A 21825-nucleotide genomic window follows, 5' to 3' on the forward strand; every position below is an offset into this window, starting at 1 on the left:
TCTAAGGTTAAGAGGTTAAGAACAGGTAATTAGGACTGGAGAGAGGTTAAGAGCACTGACTTCTCTTCCAGAGGTCCTGAGTTCAATTCCCAGCAAGGACGGGATGGTTTAAAACATCTGTAATGTGACCTAATGTCCTCTTCTGGCCTACAGGTGTATGTGCAGACACAGCACTATATACATAATAATAAAGAAAAACAGGTAATTAAACTAAAGTTATGTTCCTTTAGTTATAGAATTAAGAAAGAACTTTTTTTGACTTCCTATGAATCAATTTAGCTTTATTAAAAAATCAAAGCAAAACAAAATATTTATTCACTCGTGAAGGGAATCAAGTGCACCTTGAATTGCACATACACATTCAATAATTTCTTTGGAATTATAAAGTTCTTATACCTTCCAGAATATAGGTTAAAGGCAAGAGAGAACATTTTTTCCAATGAAATACAGGGAAAAAATCCTGAAATGCAGCATCCACCCTGTGCTGTCAACACCATCCATGGGCCAGTCCAGCCAACACTGACACCCCTGCCTCAGCGCCCCTCATAGCCATCCATGTCTCTGAAGGTGTTCTTGTCCCTGCACTCCACTTTCTGGCTAAATGACACTGATCCTCAACATCCATTCTTGCAAAATGTAATATAATATAATATAAACACTTGCTTCACAGGTTTGTGAGACAGTTCAAGTTAGTAAACACTTGACAATAACTAGACCACTGAATGGCCCATTACAAGAGCAATGAAATTATTCATTATTGCTGCTGGTTTTGAATGGGTCTTCACTGTACTTGGTTTTCTCTAGGACACTGTCTTTCCAAATTTGATGTGAACCGGTCACCTGAGAATTGCATTAACTTAGTACTATTTAGTAGGTCTGTGAGATGTAGGCATTCACATTTGCAACAAGTTCCCCAATACTGCTGATGTGACAAGAGTCACACACTTCACTGCACACAGACTCATGTCTAGTGGGCCATGATCAGACACCATCCTTAAGTCACTTATGAATGATCAGAGCACAAAGGTTGAGAATAAACATTTTGAAACCTCCGTAGCAATTTGACATTGTCCAAAAGCCAAGTGCATAATCATCTTATGGTGTTCTATAAAACTATTGGTTTACAATGAGTTAAAGAAGAGCTTTTTAATTCTAGTGCAGACATTATTCCTGAATTTTTCCTCTTTCATGTTTTTGTTATCTTACTATATATAAAATGATTTTTAAGTTTAAATATGTTTTGATCATATTCTTTTCCTCCTTCAAACCTTCTAGGTCTTCTCCTCTTCCCTACACACCAAACTTTAAATTCTTTCTCAAAAAACAAACAACACAATACAACAATAAAACCAAGAAAACAAAATAAAACTACAATCCTCCAAGAAGCAACAACAACAACAAAACACCAAACTGTAAACAAATAAACACACAAACAAACAAAAATATGGAGTTCAATATGTATTGGTCAATTACTTCTGAACATGAGCCCTGACCTAGAGTGGTTGATATTCCCAGTGTCACTCCATTGAAGAAAACAGATTTTCTCTTTCTCAGTGGGTATGAATGACACAATTGAGAAAGTTTTAAATGATCTTTCATCACAAAAGAATTGAAACATTGATCAAAACAGAATCAATTTAAAAATGGACACAAAGACTTTTTAAAGTTGTGTGCCTCAGAAACTAAAAAAAAGAAAGCTTTGTACAGTTAATGTATTTTGCTGATATCTGTGTATATGTGTGTTGTTAATCCTGTGATTCACCAGAAAAACCAACTCCACCATTTTTAGGCCAAGTTTAAAGCAGACTTTATTAAGTATTAAATACTGACTAAGGAATGGACTTTGGTCAGGGCCACTCCGCTGGAATTTCCCAGCTGGAGTGGCCTTGAGCCACATGTTGCAGAGACTTATAAGGACAAACTAACAGGCCACCATACTTTCCCATGAGGCTTTGTTATTTTCCAAGTACTACAACCAGCTACAATTCCCAGCATTCCAGGAAGTTAACTGGATCCTACTTTACAGGTTAATTTTGAGCATTACATTCCCTGCTGGAGTTGCATATCGGGTCAAGCCTTTGCCCCTGTGATGAGCGTTTTTGGATATAAAAACCATCAGAGTTACTATTTAGAGGGAGCCTGGAAATGGACAGGGCATCAGTCCCCTTTTTATAATGTTTTTTGAGTACAGCCAGATTATAATCCCTAATGGTTTGTATATAAAATAATAATTTCTTAAAAGCCACATAACATTTCTGTTGTTGTTCTACATAAAGCAGGTAAAGTGTCCTATCATACTGTAGAACTATTTCAGTTAATGAATCTACCGGTTGGCAAATCTGGACCCATTTTTGGCATTGGCATAATGTCAACTGGCATTATAGGGAGTCATTTGTCCCTTGTGCCAAAGAGTTTCCTTTTGATTTAGCAATTCAGCATATTACATCAGCTATTCTCTTGTGTATTCTTGATGTACTCCCTTTTGTAACTACTTCCAGCTGACATTAGGATGTTGCTATCAGGCCCCAGGAAGGAGAAAGGCTAGTCAGAGGCGGAACAATGAGGCATTTATCAGAAGCACCTGATTGGCTGATCCAGCTGAAAGACAGGAAGTAGTCATACTGGCTGGACTGCTTTATATCAGCTTTCAGCAAGTCCAAAGCTCAGTAGTTCGCAGTCTGCAGGTGATCCCTGGATGGAGTCTGTCAGGCAAGTGGAGTCTGCTGCGACAATTATAACTAGGGACAGAAGTTAGAATTTCCTACTAACTGGGGAAGGTTAGGAATCCCAAGACAAGGGGAAATCCCATTTTCAGGAACAGGCAGGTGTGCTTATCTGGAGTCCATTTCAACTGTGGCAGGTGGATCCAAGTTTTAGGACTTCTTTGATTTTTCTGAGGAGACATAGAAGTCACAGATCCATCCATACGTTGGAGTTGGAGTTGCAGCTGCACGGAGGTGCCACCACAAATTCTGTGACTCAGCATTGCTGCCAGATCCACACAGGTGAGGGCAGGGCAGAACTAGGCAGGGCTAAGCAAGGCAGGGCAGCGTGGCAGCACCTGGCTTTCAAGAGTCTGCCTGCTGGCTTCTATGTGAGGCCCTGGGCTGTACAAAGCTGCCCATTGAACCCCAAGCATTGTATTTGTGAATCCCGGGTACCCCTAGGCCCCCTTACCCATACTCGTTCCTTTAAGATGTGAAGTTTATCAACCCAGTTTTCCCTTCAGCTAGACAGGCGGGGGGAAGGGGCCAACCTCGAGCCCCCATCTACGATTATGAGATAACAGCTCAAGTCAAAATATATAAAACCCAGATGCTAGGAACCCATCAAAGGCAGGGCCAACTCCACCATTTTAGGCCAAATTTAAAGTAAGCATTTATTAACTATTAAATACTGGATGAGGAATGGACTTTAATCAGGACCTCTTCCTGAAATCTCCCAGATGGATTGGCCCCAAGCCATGAATTGCAAGGACTTATGAGGACAAACCAAACCTATAGGCCACCATACTTTCCCATGAGGCTTTGTTATTTCCCAAGAACTACAGGTCCCAGTGTTCTAACAGAGGGCTTGAGTTTGCTTCCTAGCAATCTACATGCTGGCTTACACCCATCTGTAACTCCAGTTCCAGGAAATCTGATGCCCTCTTCTGACCTCTGTGGTGCCAGACATATTCATTATTTACATACATATATGCAGGCTAAACATCCATACATACAAAATTAAATGAATAAATCAATCAATACAATTTTAAAAAATAAGTGAGCCCAGCACTGATGGCCCATTTTCAGATTCTCCAGGTAGCACTAGCTTTATTTACTACATGTCTTAATACCATTAGACCTTCTCAGCTGAGCCTCTGTTTACATCTTCCTCTTTAAATTATTTAATTTGCATATCAGGAGTAGGTTTCATTGTCCCATTTTTCAAACAAAAGTTAGTTTTAGTAATTTTTCTTTTTTTGCCCTCTCTTACCTTCCATTTATTCTTCCAAACGCCCCGTGGCCTTCTTTTTCTGCTTTCAAGTGCTTTATTATTCTTTCACTATCTTTGGCTCTTCTTTTTTCCTCTCCTGGGTGGCCTTCTCTCTAATTTTGTAGTCCATACCCAGACTCACCCCCACTTACATATAAATATTGTAAGACAGAGTCTGCATATGAGTCAAGGTCTGTATTTTTTCTGCTGCCTTCTAAGAATCTTTATGCACACATTGAATTCATATTCATTTCCTTGTGTATCAAATGAAAAATATATTTGGAGACAGCGAAATATATAGATTAGAATCTGCTCAGGTTCTGAAATCTCCCAAAGAGCTGTTACAGTAGCAAATAAGGCCACACATAATAGGTAAGATACAGACTCTGGCAGTGAGTGTTTAGGGAGGGTGGAGGATGGTAATAGTGTTTTAGAGGTAGGCTTGGTAACCTTCAACAACATGAAAACTGTTGTACTAGCACTTCACCAAAGGCGGAGTCTACATGAATGGCTTCATTTTCTACCTAAGTAGCTAAGCAGCTTGGCAGAGTGACGACTAGCAGATAGAGATGTTTATGCTGTCTTTACTTAAAATGTAAACGTTTTCCATTTCCCAAAGGATGATAGGAACACTGCATTGACTTTGCTTGGCCTGGATGCTTGTATGTTGCTTCCAAAGATCAAATGGGGCTGTGGTTATCCTCCAGTTCAAATATTCTTAATTGCTAAACTTCAGGGGACAAACTATAAATTTTGGGAAGGTTTTGCCTATTCTGACTAGAATGGTCAAATTGAGTTTTGGTTTGCCAGTTGGTAAGGAAAAGGGGTAAAGTTCCAGTCTTAGAAGTTCTCTCGAAGGCAAAACAAAAAATGCCAAGTTATCATTTAATCATAACAATGTCTTAATGACACTTGGATTCTCACTGAAACAGAACTACAGTTTTATATATGTGTTGAATAGCTCAGCCGGGGACATTTTTTTCAGAATGGCTGGAGCCTGGTGAGAATTCTTTTGGGGATTATTTATTAATTCAAATCTTCTTATGTACTTTGTGCTGAATAGGCCCCAAACCTTGCACTCTGCAATGTTTTCACTGCCTGATTATGAAAAGAATAACAATTCCATGACTGTGTAAAGATTTTGAAAATCTCTACTTTTCAAAACAGCCTCTCTGGCGTCTTTGTACACATTAATGAGGGACTACAACCAGAGCTGCAGTTCTGTGTCCCAAGATCCTCAGCCTCAAGAACTGCAACTGACCTTGAAGGTCTTCAAGAGTTTCCAAGACCATTTCACTCTCCTCCAAGGTCAGGCACCTGGTTATCAACAAGGCATGGCCCAGCCTTGTATCTCAAGACTCCACCAGACTCTGCGTTAGTACTTTATAAGTAGACACAGAAAATTGAGATTTCAGAAACAAAAATTCTACGGCCAAATTATAACCTACTTTGTAAATAAAAATGTTTAAAATTGAAACCAGAGTACTTGGAGGTAGTTAGCACTGTGGTGAAATAAAATTTGTACCAGACAGACAGGCAGGCAGGCAGGCAGACAGACAGAGATTGAAATTCCTCTAGGAGTTGGTCCTACTAAGACAAGTCTCCAAAAGTTGGACTATAGTGATTCACCTATTCTCATCTGCTGCTTTTCTCAGTATCTTCCTCCTTCCAGGACAAAAATTTAAACAAAATTAAAATCGGCCTCTGAACCGGACGTGGCTTGTCACATAAATTCTGCCCACATTTCTAACTAATATAAAATGCTCTAATTTTATGACTCAGCACAATGGCAAGGAATCGGGGGGGGGGGGGCAGGCAACTTGTCCTAACAAAATCAGCATGGCCAAAATGAACTGGCTTTGCACTGCTCTGTCTCTGCTGCCTTGAATGACAGTTACGAGCATAGCTTCTCTGCATGCATAGTACCTCCCCCATCAGGGGTAATCAGGGGTATGCATTGGCATTATCACAGGGATGCTGTTTCCTCACTGTGATCCATCATTTTAAAGTTCCTGGCCCCTGAGGCAGATGCCAAGCTTCAGTCTCATAAGACTTTTTGATCATAACCTTGTCTTCCTATTTTTCTATTTCTTGGGATGAAGTTTATTCTGTCACCTTTTAGGATGTGAACCAGTTTCATAGGGAACACTGTTGTCATGTTTTTGGGTCAACAGAGGCAGTGAGGTCCTAAGTGTGCATGTGTAGTATTTAAATGTTTAAGTATGGAAACAGGTGCTATATTGAAGCTTGTGGTTGAGCCGGCTGCTCGTCAGTTGACAGTTAGACCCGAGGAGGATCAGATTGGCAAGCGATTGGGATATATGTAGGTTTTGAGGCCATATGATTAGAGTAGTTTATTTTAGTTTACTAGTAGATTAGTAGTAGTTTAGATTCTGCCTAGCAGAGTGCTTGCAGCATTAAAATACATGACAGTCTCATTGTATTAGTTATTGGCTTCCCAGGCCATACAGATAAGATAATTGCAACACATTGATGGTTATGGCATAATTTTGAAGTAGAGACCAACACCTTCACTTTAACTCTTTCATCAGAGTCTTTTGGGCCTGATGAAATAAATGTACGTTTTAAGAAGCTCAGGGTGATTCCAATGACATTAATCCATGACACCAAAAATAAAGGTATCATTTAGTGTCCCTAAAATCAGTGACAGAGTAACAAATGTGGAGACCTCAGTACCAACAGAATCATGAAGCCATCAGGCTCAAATCACTGGCATATTACACTGGCACAATGCTTTACCTGTGTAAACCCCAGTTGTCATTTATGTAAGAAAATATTGGATGTCTTATTTATAAACTTCCTTCAAAGGTCATATGAATTGCTGTGTTCAAAACATTCTGTGTATAATAGTGTGCCATGAAAATATAATGAATTATGGCTAAGTAATGATTAATTGCTTCACAATGAAGAAAATTCCAATGTTACATATAAATATATTGAGAGATTATCTCCAAGAAGACTATATAGAATGACTATTCTATATACAAATTCTGAACATATTTCAACGTAATTCTCATGGCATGACTGTTGATAAAAGATGAGTTCCATTTGTAACTGAAAAGTGTGACTTACTGAATATTTTCAAGATAAGAAGGTTAAAAAAAAAGTTTACTATATGTTAAAAAAATACATCATGTAAATTTAGATCCTATAAAGTAAGTTCTAATTCAAATAATTTCAGTCCATAGACACATTATTCTCAAAAGTTAATTCTAGAAATGAGGGTGTAGCAATCCTTTAGAAACAAAGAAACACTAGAAATGGGGAAGAAAAAAAAATTCTTCCAGGGATCTCCAAGCTCTTGTTGTGTCATAGTAGATACAGAAGGGGACAGGTATAAGAGACAGTGGCAACAGATTAGTGTACCTACTGAACTGGAAATAAGTAATTAGAATAGTACATGAGCCTTCCTCTGATGGGGTGGGAGCAAAGTATTGGCACAGAACAAAGTCATGGTTGTTCTCGTTTACAGTGTCTCGCCAAGCCTCTCCGAGAACAAAGTGTTTTTTGCAGACTTAAGAATACAGAAGCATTCACTCAGTGCAAAAGGGAGAATCCAACCTTACAAGGGAAAGAACAGCATGCCCAATGGCTAGGACATGTGGAGCTGCTTGGTGGAGTGGGGCGCCATCAATATTTTGGTTGACCTGAGCAGCATGTTAAGGCTTGCAAGGAAGTCAAGAGATTTGATTAAAATACCTCCAGAGTCAGATCCTGAATCCTTCCAATACTGAGAAGATCTTACTTGGGCTCATATGATACATAAAAGGATTGATAGGGGGGCAATGTGATTGGCTGCTATAGAGGGACATGCTGGCAGCAGTGTGATCTAGAAGCACTGGCCTTGCTGTGTCCTCTGGCACTGTTTATAGTCAATGGCGACTCAGATGGTGAAAATGACAACACATTTATTTTCAGGTATTGGAATAAAAACAAGAAGTTTAGGGTTTGCAGGGCATTTAAGAGGGGCTGTCTGTGTTTCCTAAACAGCAGTCACTTTTATGATAACATCATGACTTTGATCTCCACATCATTTTTTCTGGGATTGAATCTAGTGTTTTATGTATTCTAGACAAGTAGTCTTACCAGCGACTTCTACTTCCACCACTCTTTTCACTTTTTATTTGTAGATGGTCTCCTTCAGTTGGCAAGGCTATTCTTGAACTCACACTGTTGCTCAGGCAAACCTTGAACTTCATATATTCTTGCCTCAGCCTCCTGAGCAGCTGGGAATACAGGCCTGCACTACTGGGCTTGAATAAATACTTCTGCTGGATTCCTTTTTATTTTATACTTCCAAATAAGAAAAAAATTAACTCCCACATGATGATATTCTTAGGTTTCAGGTATAGCCCTTCTTTGTATGTTACTACAATAGTATAAACCACTCAGGTCTCTTTTTTGGGGGACACAAGTCTACCTGATGGCATCCATTTCTGAGGGAAGATTTCATCCTTTAGGAAATGGAATGGTTTCTGTATGTCTTCCCAGTACCAAGTGCTGATGGGGGTAACAGACTGAAATTACTGCCCTTGGGAACTTACTTCCAAGGAGGAGACACACAAGAAGACAGGGGGACATTACTTGATAGAATGACACAATGTTCCTATGACTAGGATGGTCAGAGACCCTGGGGAGTGGCTACCTGAGGATGGACCTATCACTAGAAAAAAAAGCAAGACAAGCAAAGATGACTGAAAAGAGGTTGCCTACCATGGTGGATGTACATGGGATGATGCCACAAAGTGAGGGATGGTGCCACAAAACCTGGAGGTCCAACATCAGCTCCCCTGACACCCATTGCATGCACAGTCCTGGTTGTTGTTGTTGTTGTTTCTGTTCTAAAGGTTGACCAGTTAAGCCCGCTACCCTCTTCATTGAAATAAAATATGCTCAGTCATGATCATGTCTATGGATACTTTATACCTCATGATTGCCAAGTAGTTGAGTATTAAGGCAGGGACTTACTGTTCCCTAAAATCCTTAAGTATACACTATCTGGTCCTTTGCTGAAAATGTTTGTTGACCGCCAATCTGTATCATACTCTTTGTCATTGCTACCAAATATAAGCATCCAAGAACAGTCTCTGCACATGCTTGTGGCAGGCCAATATGCAATTTACACACTAAAATCTAGTTTCTGCCAATAGAAAATCTAAATTTGCCTTTTAAAAAATTGTGTGCCAACAAAAGCTTTTTAATATAGTCTTTTCAAACTTATGTTTATTTTGACATGTAATTAATGTAATGTAATTAACTAATGTAATGTTTCATTAGTGTCAGTTTTGAAGAATAAGGCATTCTGCCCTGGCATGAAAAGCGGAAGAGAGGAATAACCATACCTACTGCTGTGCATGTGATCTTCTGTTGTTAGAATTTGTTGCCTTAAAAACTTCATCTAAGGCAGCCTAGTAATAGACCCTTCTGGGAGCTGCATATTGGGTGATAGAGCTTTAGGTGTGAAGAGATCCTTATGCAAAGTAGCTCTGAGCTGCAAGTCTCTTCGGAGCTAATTACTTCCTCAATCAAAGGGTCCTCCCTACCCCATGTGAAAGTTCCCCTGTCACCTGGAGCCTCCTGGGCCAACTCCCACAAAAGGCCCAGACTTCTGTAGCAATATTTTCATCTCTGTTGTCAATTTCATGGCAGACAACCCATACTCTATTTTCTACTGAATATTTATTTCTCTTTAAAAAAGAAAGGCAAGGGAAACCAAACAAATGAAACGGGACTAGAAAGAATAAAAATAAGTGCATAGAAAGTGATAGAAAGATTCTATTTGTTTACTGGAACTCATGATTTATGGTAACAAGATGAGAGATCTACTCAAAAGGGGTGTTTGAAGAGGCGATTGCTACGTCTTTCTATGTCAGGAAGATTACAGAAAACCAACTGATTTGGTATCACAGCCGACTCCTGCTGCACTGTCATCTCAGTAGGTCTTCCAAAGCATTTGTCTGCCCACTTAACTCTTCCCTCTTTTTTTCCCTTCCACTTCTTTCTCCCTTTCATTGTTCTTTCCTCTCCTTGTGTCCCTCCAGAAATCTCACCCCACACATTAAAAACAAGCAAACAAACATATAAACACCCAACTTTCTTTTCCAGACTCTCCATCCTGTGGAGCCCATTGTCACTCCTCATGAGTTCCCTACTAAGTCATATGCCTCTGGGCACACTGCCCATGCCCCCTTGAGAGCATAAGACAGAACTTGTACAATGACCAGGGGAAACTGAAAAGCAAATGGGATAAAATGAAAACTAGCATAGTTGCCTATCATCTTTCTATTTAAAATTTACCACTTTTTTCCTCCTATTTTTTCCTGTGGGCTACTTTTTTTTTTTTTTTTTTTTAAACATAGCAACATGAAAATGTATGTTCATCCCTGAAACCTTACTGTTCTCATCAAATGGGGTACACCGTAATTTATTTAATCTCATATCAGTGGATATGGTTTCCAGTTCTGTGGTCTAAACAATGCTGTAGAGACCACCTCTAATGAGTCAATTAGAATGAATACTTAAGGGTATCTCTCGTGCATTGAAACTGTGGCTAATTCCTGAAGATGGATAAAGAACATTTCTCCTTTTTACCAAAAAAAAAAAAAAAAAATCTGTGAGGGAAGGGAGAGAGAGAGAGACTAAAGAACACATATGTCAGTGTGTGTGTGTGTGTGTGTGTGTGTGTGTGTGTGTGTGTGTGTGTGTACAGCCTCAGTTTAGTCCCTACCTTTCCACATTTTTTTTTTTTTTTTTTTTTTTTTTTTTTTTTTTTTTTTGAGACAAGGTCTTTTTGTTGCCTGGGGCTGCAGATCCCAAACTAATTAGCCAAAGAGTGTTTTAGGATTGTCCTATTTCTCTTTCACGTTTTTCACAGGAGTGCTAGATTAGCAGATGAACACCAAGGTGTCCAGCTATAGATGGCTTCTGGGGACTCAAACTCTGAACCCTACACTTTGCACGTTTTGCCCACTGAGCCATCTCCTCAGCCTTTCTTATTGTGTTCCATGCTAAGGCATGGTGCAGTTTTTCACTTAAGTCTTTTTTTTTTTTTTTAACCATGTTTCATCCATTGAAAAAGCACTAGGCAGGTGACTGTCTCTTGTCTCTCAGGAAACTCTGGTTAAGCAAAAGACCAGCAAATGTGGCCATCAGTCCTGTAAAGAGCACAGACAGTAAAGATGGCTGGTTCAAGAGCTAATCCAAGTGTGAATAAATCACTTGGCTACCACTGACACATGACACACATTACTTACTCACTCTGTCACAAGATAACAGGAAAATGAAAGGCAAAGGCCCACTACCCGGACTGAGTATTTACTGCTGAAGGGTGCCACCTCTCAGTTGACTGTCACCCTTGGAAAGAGATGTAATGTTTACTCACTCACTTCTTAAGAATCTCTTTGACTTACTGAAAGTTGAACTCTCTTCTCCCCTACTGTATTTGTTTACCTGCTTAATATCTATCACCAAGAGCATTCCCTCCCTCGTGGGTGATCTTTGAAAGCACAGTCTCTAGGAGTCCACATGCCAGCAAGTGTTTCTGAGTGAAGACTCTCAGCTGACGCAGCACAGTTTCTTCACTTTCCATCTGCACCCACAGCCTTGGAGCACTCAGCTCCTTGCTTTTCACTACAGGAAAAAGGGACTGCAGGTCTCTTGTGTATTTGGGCTTGGCAAGGCTGTGGGTGAGAAGTGTGCTCAGACAAGTTTTGTTGACATCTAGTTGTGGAAGCTCCTTGGCCAGCCCCAGCTTAGGCTCATGTTTGGGGACCACAGGGTTCCCTTGAAACACTGAGGTTTTTAGCAGTTTCTTTTTTTAAAGAAATACTACCATTCCATTCTGTGTGGTGGGGGAACAATGCCTCTTGTGTGTTCAAACTACTGGGAACATTAATACACTGTTTCTTTAGAGAGATTTGCTTTCCAAAGCTGAACTTTCAGGACTCAGAGCACCTTATCACACTCTTGCAAGCTTTTTTTGTTTTTTTCTATAAATGGAAAAAGAAAAGGTGGGGGCGGTGTGGGGAGCAGTTAGGACTTGTGCTGGTTAAACCCGATCTCCCCCGGGGATTTGTTTTTCTTCTGGCTTCAGATTAGGTGTTCAAATCAAGCAGTGTGTGAAGACTGTGAGGGGACCTTCCATGGGATTCCTAGCGAGGCTAATCCCGGAGCACCAGCACATTCCAAGGGGCCAGCCTGCCCAAGTTCATTGCTTACTTGAAATGTCTCTTGGGGGAAGAGCCTGGCAAGTGACTTTTTTCCAGTGGGCGGTCATCCGAGCATTATTAACGGGATGGCCAGCCCCAGTCACAGCAAAATGAAAGCAACAGGAGTTGTGCAGGGGGACTGCCTTGCTGCCAGCCAGAGTCAGTGCGCAGGTAAATAACTTAAGCTAACTTTTCTCTTGTTTGACCTGTCCGTGTTGGATGTGGGGACTTGGAGGGAGAATATAGGAACACAGAGAGGGGGGAGAGAGAGAGCAGAAGGGGAAATGAATGTGTATTTGATATTTTGTTCTAATGAAGACTGTGTGGCGGCCTCTTGAAACTAGAAAATGTGGTGGCTGGCAGTACAAAGAGCGGTGTTCCTTGTAATTTGTGTCGCGAAGGGTCATATACTTTCTTTTTCATCTTGGGATTACCTGTCTAGGTTACTGAGCTGCTAAGTTTGTACTACCCTTCTGGAGAAAGCCTGGAGTCTGCAGCGGGTAGGGAGGTAAAGAAGACAGAGCAGAGTTGTTGGAGCTTTATTGTCAGTAGTAGAGCCTACTGGGTGAAGGGGAGTAAAACCTGTTGAAATGAAACGACTTAATGCGTCTTTTGTATAAGACAATATTTATGGGTTTGTTTTGCCTTCTTTCATCTTGATGTTTTATTGATTAACTTTCAGAAATAGCTCCTGCTTTTATTCCTTTTCGTAACCATTATACCTTGTTCAAAATGCAGATGTTCTTGTTTATGTTTTGAAAAAGATGTCCTTTAATTATTAGCCTTTGAAAATGTTTCCCTATTACACACCATACATGGCTGACAGTGCAAAAAGACAAGGAAGATTAATAGCCCCTGACAAGGTTAGCGTGATTACTTGACCATTCTTTCTCCAGAAAAGTATATACAGAAGTGATTTGTTGAGGGCCAATAGCACCTACCTTCCCTAGGAGGACAGGAGCCTTCTGTGGCATAATTGCAAAGCAAAGCTAGTAGGGCCAACTCTCCAGTAAAGTTTTGCATTAGAAGAGATTTAAAGGGCCAGCAGGAAATGCGTGTCAGATTTATGTCATGCTTTCTAACAATGAGGAGAATCCTTCAGTGCTAACTTAGTTGGGTGTTGAAGCAAAGTTCAAAGCTTCATGTGGAGTTTTTCAAAAGAATAAAAGAAAGAACAAAAGAAAAAAGGAATGTATTTAGGCAACAAGTTAAATCATGATTATACATGAAAATATGCCCTTACCAAAAAAACCTTTTTAAATAGAATATCTGTTCACACTAACAACCTAAATAGATGTCCAATAAAGCCAATCCCACAATAGAGCAAAGTGAATTCTGCATAAGTTGGAAAATTCCTAAGTCATCGTTATGCACTCATTCTTCCTATGATGAATTATACTTGACTCATAAATAAAAAGAGTCAAGGTTTATTATGAATGATGGAAAGATCTTTTTACCTCACCTCTCTTTTCCTCCCAATTGTGCCTTGGCAAGGGAACTGATTAATCTGCTAATAACAGTAGATTCTCATCCATTCACTTACAAAGAGGCTGCACTTATTCTTTGAGAATGTAATTAAGTTGCACACCAGTCAAACTGCCTGCCACTGAAGACTAACAGACAGACCAACCATAAGTAATAATTTTTCTACATACTGTCTTACTGAAGCTTGCAGGACCTCCCAAATTGAAATAACAACTGCATCCTTGAAGAGTCTGATTCATCTGGCATGGAACCCCCATATTCTCAAACTTAAAGTCCTGTTGTGATTCCATTTCTTTGCTGCAGCAGAAATTATAACACCCACCCACCCCCTTTTAACTTCTCCCTTATACATTGTGGTCTTCCTAAAGTAGCATCCCATCCATTAGAGGAAGAACAGTTCACACACACCCAGTCCCCACCCTTATGTGTGAGAGAGAGCTGGACTGGAGACGAAGAGGTGGAAGGAACAAGTCTGAACCGGTTTCCTGCATGACACTAGGAGTCCAGTGTGATCCAAACACAGAAATTGTCCCAGGCATCTCAGATGGCACTGCACGCATAAAGAACATTCAGAACCAGTACTGTCTCCTCTGGCAAAGCAATGTATCCAATGAGTAAGAGGAAAGATCCTGGAGAAAGGCTATTCAAAATCAAACTGTGGCTTTGGAACTCATTTGATGTATCTCTCTGGCTCCATTTCTGCACCGATAAAGTGGATGTAGCAATGGTCCTGCACATAATGGACCCTTAACACACGTTAGCCACTGTGAGTCCTTGCTGAACTCCTACTATGAGCTACGTGTGTCTGATTATCACAAAACTTCCCATAGTAACTTAGGATCTACATGCTATACATGAGGCAAGTAACTTTTCTTCCTATCTCATTAGTGGCCAGTCCAGTGCACTATAATCCAAACATAGGGGTGGCCATTGCTACAAATAGTTTGTAGGACCCTTATATTACCTTCCAACGAATTTACAGTATCAGAATCAGGCTATAAGCCTGACATAATGGTGCATGTCTTACTCTCAGTGCTTGGAAAGTTCAGGAGAATGGTTGCTGCCAGTTCAACACCAGCTAGGATTCAGAATGATTCCCAGGCTAGCCAGGTCTACAGGATGAGAAACTGTCTCAATAAACAAACAAGCCAAGACCAGTCTCTCTTCATGAAGTCATTCATGGGACTCCCCAAATAACGATAGCCCAATGTATCCAGCATTATTGCTGTACCCAGTATCCAGATGGGGAAACACGGAGGATAAAAGAACTCCTAGCTGCCCTGTCTACCAGAGTCCTCCTCATGCTCCTTTGTCAGCTGTGGACTCTGCACCCCACACATGCTGCTCTCCCAGCTCACTCTCCTGGAACGCCAGCCAGCACTCACTGACGCAGGCAGATGCTCCCTCTCCCCCCTGCCCCCTGCAAAGATTCTTTTGAAGGCTAAGCCAGGATAGGATACAAAAGTACATTCTTTCTTTGCTGCTCCCCAAGGTGTAGGGAAAGTGGGTTTCAAATGTCTAATCAGGAGTGTCCTACCTCTTTCTGCCCAGAGATAACATCATCAAAAGTATTCAGTGTTTCAGCACCATGGGCTATGAATAGTTTAATTTACAGGCTTCCTACAAAGATAAAGACTGGTTATCTTTGCTGCTGAGCTCATTTCTGTTGCAAAGATGGAGCCAGTGGCTTTTCCTACTGGTTTAAGGAGACCCTGTGAGAATTGTTTTTTTTTTTTTTTTTCATGTCTAGCTTAAAAAATATATATAAATGCCTTCTGTGTGCATGAGTGTGCAGAGGTTCACCTGGACCTGGAGACCTTTGAGAAGTGTGGGCTGCTCCTTTAAATAAGAACAATGTAAGGAAAACAAAAATGAAGTGGCCTGATTGTGATCATTGTTGAAACAGAATACAGTGCCTAGATGGCACTCAACCATCCTCCATGTCGCCGTGTGTAGAATACGCATTATCTTAAGTATTAAAGAACTATTGCTATGGATGTCACATGCATAAACAGACCTTCATTGTGTAAGATCAAAGGAGTGAGTGTACACCAGACCTCATGAGGCTTGAATAGCACCATGTATCCAGGGAGTCGGGGCCAATCACATCCGGCAAGCAGGCGCTGCTAACAGTTTCCACCAGTGACTGACATGGGCCAAGTGAACAGCCTTAGGCCAGCATGTTTTAGCAATATAGATTTAGGGTGACAGTGAGATAGTGCCATATGAAATGGCTAAGACTTGCTCCAACAATTTCTGTCTTAAGTACTTAGGAGAGGACTCATCTGAGAAGCTTAGTGGGTATAGTGGAGACTTCTCTACTGTTTCTAATGCTTTTGATGGAAGGGGTCTGGGGGTCCCCAGGCTTTTGGTATTATGACATGACCTACAAATGTGTGGGTCTTCATTCACAGTTATGGTGGGATGAATTGGTCTACAGCCCATAGCTTATACATTCAGGATAGACACTGCTTGGGGGTCGCAGGGAGGGTGGGGGGAGGGGAGGAGATGTTTCAGTTTGACAAAACATCTTTTGTCCACCTAGGACCAAATCTCAATGGCATGGTTTCTGGGTAAATGCGCTCAAGAGTACCTTTCCCAAGAAGCCGTATTTTTTGTATATATGTAAGTGCGAGGGGGGAATGTACCCATTTCCTTTCCAAGAATTCCGTGGGAGTGTTAGGGCTCTGCTTACATTGACCTGCTTTGTCTCCCTATTTCCTTTGCTCCCTTTCTGTTCTGTATTACAAACTCGGGTGTTAGTAGTCTTAGTGGTATAGCAGGGATTTGAGGCTAGGCTTTCCCTCTGCCATCTTCCTTTCCTTCTGTAAGAAACATCTAATGGGAGCCTTGACCGTGAAAACCCAACACTGAATTAGATGTATTTGTTCTGACTTTTGAATCTTGCTTTTATGTAAATGTCATGTTCTGTTCCTTCGACTTCATTTTCTCTGTGAATAGCTTTGTGTTTCTGTCCATTAAAGGCCATAATGAACATGTCTATAGTCCTCTTATTAAAACTTCTCCCAACCTATTTTCTTAACTTCTTAATATTATGATGTTAACCCAATTAGCAGGCTGGCTGCTTGGATGACATGCACTATGAAATCCATTTATGATATACTAGTGTACTGTGTGATTGCCTGATGTTGCTGCCTAGCCAAAAAGATTTAAATTTTATGTTCATCTTTCTTCTTTCTCTCTCTTTCCTTTTTAGGCTCAGAAATCCTGGATTGAAAGAGCATTTTATAAAAGAGAATGTGTGCACATCATACCCAGCACCAAAGACCCCCATAGGTAATCCTTTTGTCTTTAATGTATTGAGAGTGTGAAGTAATAATTATGGGGATAGAGTACCATAGCAATTACTACCCACTTCAAGGGAACCACTGTCAAATTAAATATATTATTGAAGCAAATATACTGCTTAATATGCCACAGCTGTCATTAATTCATCAGCTAAGTGTCTGTACACAGAGGGACAGATCCACTATCACAGAAAGAGCTGATTGCTTTATATAACAGTATACTATATTTTTGTTACTAATATTTAATTTCCCACATAAATATTTTGTCAGACTACTTCATTTGTACCTACATGTCCTGCTATAGTTTTTTTTTTTTTTAAATAAACAGTTTTGAATGAAAAGGCTCCCAACAGATTAATTATGGTTTTAGACCTTAAGATTCCTCGGCATATTTTTGGTACTGTAGTTACCTTCATGAAGATCAGCTAAAATAGTACACTGTCATCTGGAAATGTCATTTTGAATGGGCAATTTTAAAAGATGGCTTCAAATACAGATTTTACAGCCATAGACTAGATACATAACCTCGGATACATTGCCTAACCTTCAACACTGCAAATTTTTGTCGTCGGTGAATCCTAAATTATTAGTGTTAAGAGAATGGTGGGTGTGTGTGTAAGTACTATACCTAATTGTAATAGTGGTCATTATAACATGTGGATATTTTGATGACAGAGGGAATAAAATTTATGTTTCCATTTTTTTCATTACTTCTCCAAAGCGGGGGAGGAACCTATAGATTTTTATTATCAGAATTGAATATTTGATGGCAAATATCAGTCGGAGATATGTTGGGTGTGACTCACATATGAGTGAGATTCCTCATTTAAATGTCCATGTTAAAATTCTTCCCTCCGAGCTCTTCAGCATCCTCCATGAAGATTTGACAGATGGGAGCTGTTAAAAGTAGAAACAGCTAGAGAACTTTTGTTCATAATTGCCCTGTCCCAAACAATAGGCCAAGTAGTGAAAGGTACAGGTGGAAAAGGACAGGAGTTGTTGAAATAGATAAAGTGGGTGGTGGGGAAGGGCAGTAAATGGGGTGCCGTGGGGATAAGGCTGAATTCTGGGGTTTCACTTGCCACTTACCTGGAATGGGTCGGCACGGTCTGTGGATTCCTCTAATGGGCTGCCTGAGTGTGTACTCTAATCGTGGCTGATGCAAGGGCTTTACTTTAACCTCTCATGTTGTAGGTGTTGCTGTGGGCGCCTAATAGGCCAGCATGTCGGACTCACTCCCAGTATCTCTGTGCTTCAGAATGAGAAAAACGAGAGCCGCCTCTCCCGAAATGACATCCAGTCTGAGAAGTGGTCCATCAGCAAACACACACAGCTCAGCCCAACAGATGCTTTTGGGACCATTGAGTTCCAAGGAGGCGGCCATTCCAACAAAGCCATGGTAATAAAAGAGCCAGTCACTCATTCCCACACAGAGTTTCACACCCTGTGTAAGGAAACAGCTAAGATCCTGGGCTATAGGTTCCAGGCTAGCATGACCCTTCTCACTTTAAAGTAGAGAAAAGAAAACCTTCCCAGGACATTTTAAACCATTAGCATGAGATCAGATGATAAGTTGATTTTTATTCTGGCTAATTTGTATCATTGTATATGATCATGTGGTTCAGTGTTGTTTCCATATGTGCATGCATAGACATTAACCAAATCCATCACTTTATTCACCTCTCCCAGCATCTTTATCATATTCTTCTTTCAACCACTCTTAAATTCAGTTCCACCGCTTTCTGGCTTTCACATACGAGAGAGAATGTGGTACTTGTCTTTCTGAACCTGGCTTATTTTCTATACTTATTTACAGTTTTCCATGTTATTTTCTGTGTCTCGTCTACTTGGCCTTTTTCTAAATCCTTTACCCCAGCTTTGGAGAGAAAAAGAATGTTTTCTTTAGGTTTCTATTTTGTTTTATTGGCAGCATTTCTCAAGTTGTTTCCTTCCTTGTCTTGACAGAGATTTTGTAACCCATACCAGGTACCTTTTCTCCAAGGAGTTGGCTTAGTAATATTCTCAATAGATAAGGAAAATATATTTAGTGAGAAATTGAGAAGTATATAGAATTTTTGTCATGTCTAAACTACAGTTCCCATGGACTTCTCTTAAGGTGACTTTTGGAAGAATTAAATATGTACTGTGTGTTCTGAAAATTCTAGAAGTTTTATATTTCAGCAAGCTTGCTTCTGGCTGTTGAAAGAGTTGGATAACAGGTGTAAGACATCAACACAGTGCTGGACATGTCAGTGGGTGTGAGCTAATTTACCTGACATTATTAATATTCTTATTTCCCCTAGGTTCTAAGAGAAATTGAAAAAACATTGGAGTCATCCTTTAAAGGATGCTCCTTTGATGCATGCCTCTATTTGTTCATATAGTTTAAATTACATTCTCAGTCAATACTTGAATATAATTCTGAAAGGTCAAACTCTGTATCTTACTTGCTGGCCTTGGAATAGAAATCCATTGGCATTTTAGTCATATTCTGGTGGCGCCACTTGCCGGGTGTGTGACTGTCCAATTTAAGCCTAGTACCTTACTTTCCTTGAGTGTAAAACCGGGTAGTAACATCTACTTCAGTCTACTTCAGAAGACTGTCTCTGGGATTAACAGTCTTTCTGTGTGTTAAGAGCTTTGAATGGCGCCTGATGCTAATGCTACTGAAAGTTTTGCACCGAGAGAAACTTTGTAATCAATCAAAATTGATGTGTGCTCTTGAAGTCAGAGGACTAGACAAGTTCTCACTGCCTGTCTTTGCTCAGCCATTTAATTTACAGGAGCCTCAAGGGTTCTGCCTAGAAAGCTGGCAAAGCTGCCATCTGTGATGTCTGTGAGTATAAAAGATACTAGATCCACAGTTAGTGCTCCATATATGTATGAAAATGACACAGATGGGTCACTGGAACAGGTTCCAGTACTTCCTAAAAGCCCAAAGGTCCGCTAGAATACTTCCATAGGGGCATCAGCCATCGAGTGCCCATAATCTGTTCTGTGAAGATGGCATGAGTGACAGTCACCATCAGGAAAGCTACCTGGAGGTATATGAGCCAATGTCCACACTCTGTCTGGCCCCAGCAGTCACTTATGCCAGCCAATCAGAATGGGTCCCTTTACTTGGAGTCCTTCCCACCTTACTCCTTGCCCACTTCCGTTGCTAAGCAGCTATACTGTGACATTAGAATGAGCACAGCCTGGAGCTCTTTTGTTGCTTAACTTCCTCTATAGGAAATTGTTTTCATCCCTTGAAAATTTCTCGTGGGTTTAAGAGAACCATAGAAACCTGGAGAGCAAACACAAAATGAGTTTATTAGTATGTGCCCTTCAAAGTGTTCAGCAAAAGACTTCAACAGTTTCTTTAATGAATAATAGTCATGATCATAAAGGAGCAAACAAGTATTCTGCAGTCCCCTCAGCTTTCACTTCCTCCACATTTATTCAAGATTTTTTTTTTCAGAGCTGTGGTCAAACCCAGAGCCTCATGCATGGTAGGCAAGTACATATACCACAGGGCTACCTTGCAGTCTTCAACTGTAAAGAACTCATGGAAGTGGACCCTAATCACTACCATTCTGAGCACTGGTGACTGTCGTCCACATACTATGATGCTGGCCCTGAGGCTAGAGTGTCCCCAGGTGGTCTCAGGGCAGTCACTCTAAGGGCAACCCTTTCTTTCTGTGCAAGCCTAATTAGCCTAATGAAGACTAGTTTTTTCTATTCATTGCCCTTGAGTATTTAGTGAGTGGAAATCCCCAGCATTCATTCAGGCACAAACGGGCATCTTGTGCACTTTGAAAGCTTGCCCTGGAGTTACTCTGCTTCTCCTGTTTAAACAAAGAAGTGGTGCTGTCAGGCCAGAGGCCTCGTTTTATGAGGCAGAGGAATGGAAGCTTGCCAACCTGAGCCTCCGTTGCTTCTCAACCTCTTGAGCAAACCAGCATGCAGTTTGGACAGAAGGACTTGGCAACCACTGCCTGCGAAAGAAGCCAGTCTTCATGGGAGTACTGTATGGTTAATTATTCCCCAAAACTACAGTTAGACAGGCCAGTAAACTTACTGTGCCTCAGGGCCCGCACTTCTGAAAGGAGTCCTTGAAGTGATTTTTAGCGAAGTCATCAGAACACTATAGGAGCAAGACTGACTTTTAGTTGAAAAAACTATTTTTAAGGTAAGATATAACATTAACATTTTCCTTGAAGGCAGCCTGGGTTATAGCCCTAGCATTTTCCAAATGCCAAGGTAGACTGTACACAGTGAGGCAGGCAGCACGGGAACAGACTTATTACTAAAATGCCTCCAGTTACTTGAGAGCCATATCTCAGTATCTGTCCTACCACATATATGGGGACAGCAGTAGAGCCCAGACCTTTGAGCCTCAAAGACACTCAAGGGATCATTATCAGTGGTTCTTGATTTGGGGGGCACAAAATAACAGTGAAGGTCATTACAAAAGGCTGTATCTAAGATCCACATCTGGAGTCTCATCCATTGGCTATATAAGTACCATAGTTATTCCACTCCAGCCTTGAAAAAAATTAATCTTCATCCTCTCCACCTATGTTATAGATGAGTGAATTGAAGCTCTGAGAAAGTGAAATATTTTTCCAGCGGAAGTTCTTGAACCCAGCCTCCTAAGAATCCCCTTTCTGCTCTCTATTCTCTTTGCCATGTATGCCTAGAGCAGATGGCATCGCTGTTTTATTTGGAAGTTATTTGGAGGTGATTGAAAGGAAGCTAATTACAACTGTGCTTCTACCTTTTTAGAAGGGTTTTATAATTTTGGTAGCAGAATATTTAAATCACTAATATTTAATGAGGTTAAT

At 40.6% G+C, this 21825-nt stretch overlaps 1 protein-coding gene across 12 annotated transcripts in view; it reads left to right on the top strand.

Moving 5' to 3' along the window:
* The window catches only part of Trpm3 (transient receptor potential cation channel subfamily M member 3), a 903922-nt gene that overhangs the window by 633936 nt on the left and 248161 nt on the right, over positions 1 to 21825 (top strand). For all 12 annotated transcript variants that reach the window (XR_007830652.1, XM_051146249.1, XM_051146245.1 and 9 more), the window contains exons 2-3: positions 16909 to 16988; positions 18194 to 18398. Coding sequence is in view for 11 of the 12 variants with exons in the window: in XM_051146249.1 (XP_051002206.1) it covers positions 16909 to 16988; positions 18194 to 18398 (285 nt within the window). In the remaining variant the exon portion in view is untranslated. The remainder of the gene's footprint in view (positions 1 to 16908; positions 16989 to 18193; positions 18399 to 21825) is intronic.

Source organism: Acomys russatus, chromosome 5 (genome assembly GCF_903995435.1).
Source record: "Acomys russatus chromosome 5, mAcoRus1.1, whole genome shotgun sequence".
NCBI classification, from domain to species: Eukaryota; Metazoa; Chordata; class Mammalia; order Rodentia; family Muridae; genus Acomys; species Acomys russatus.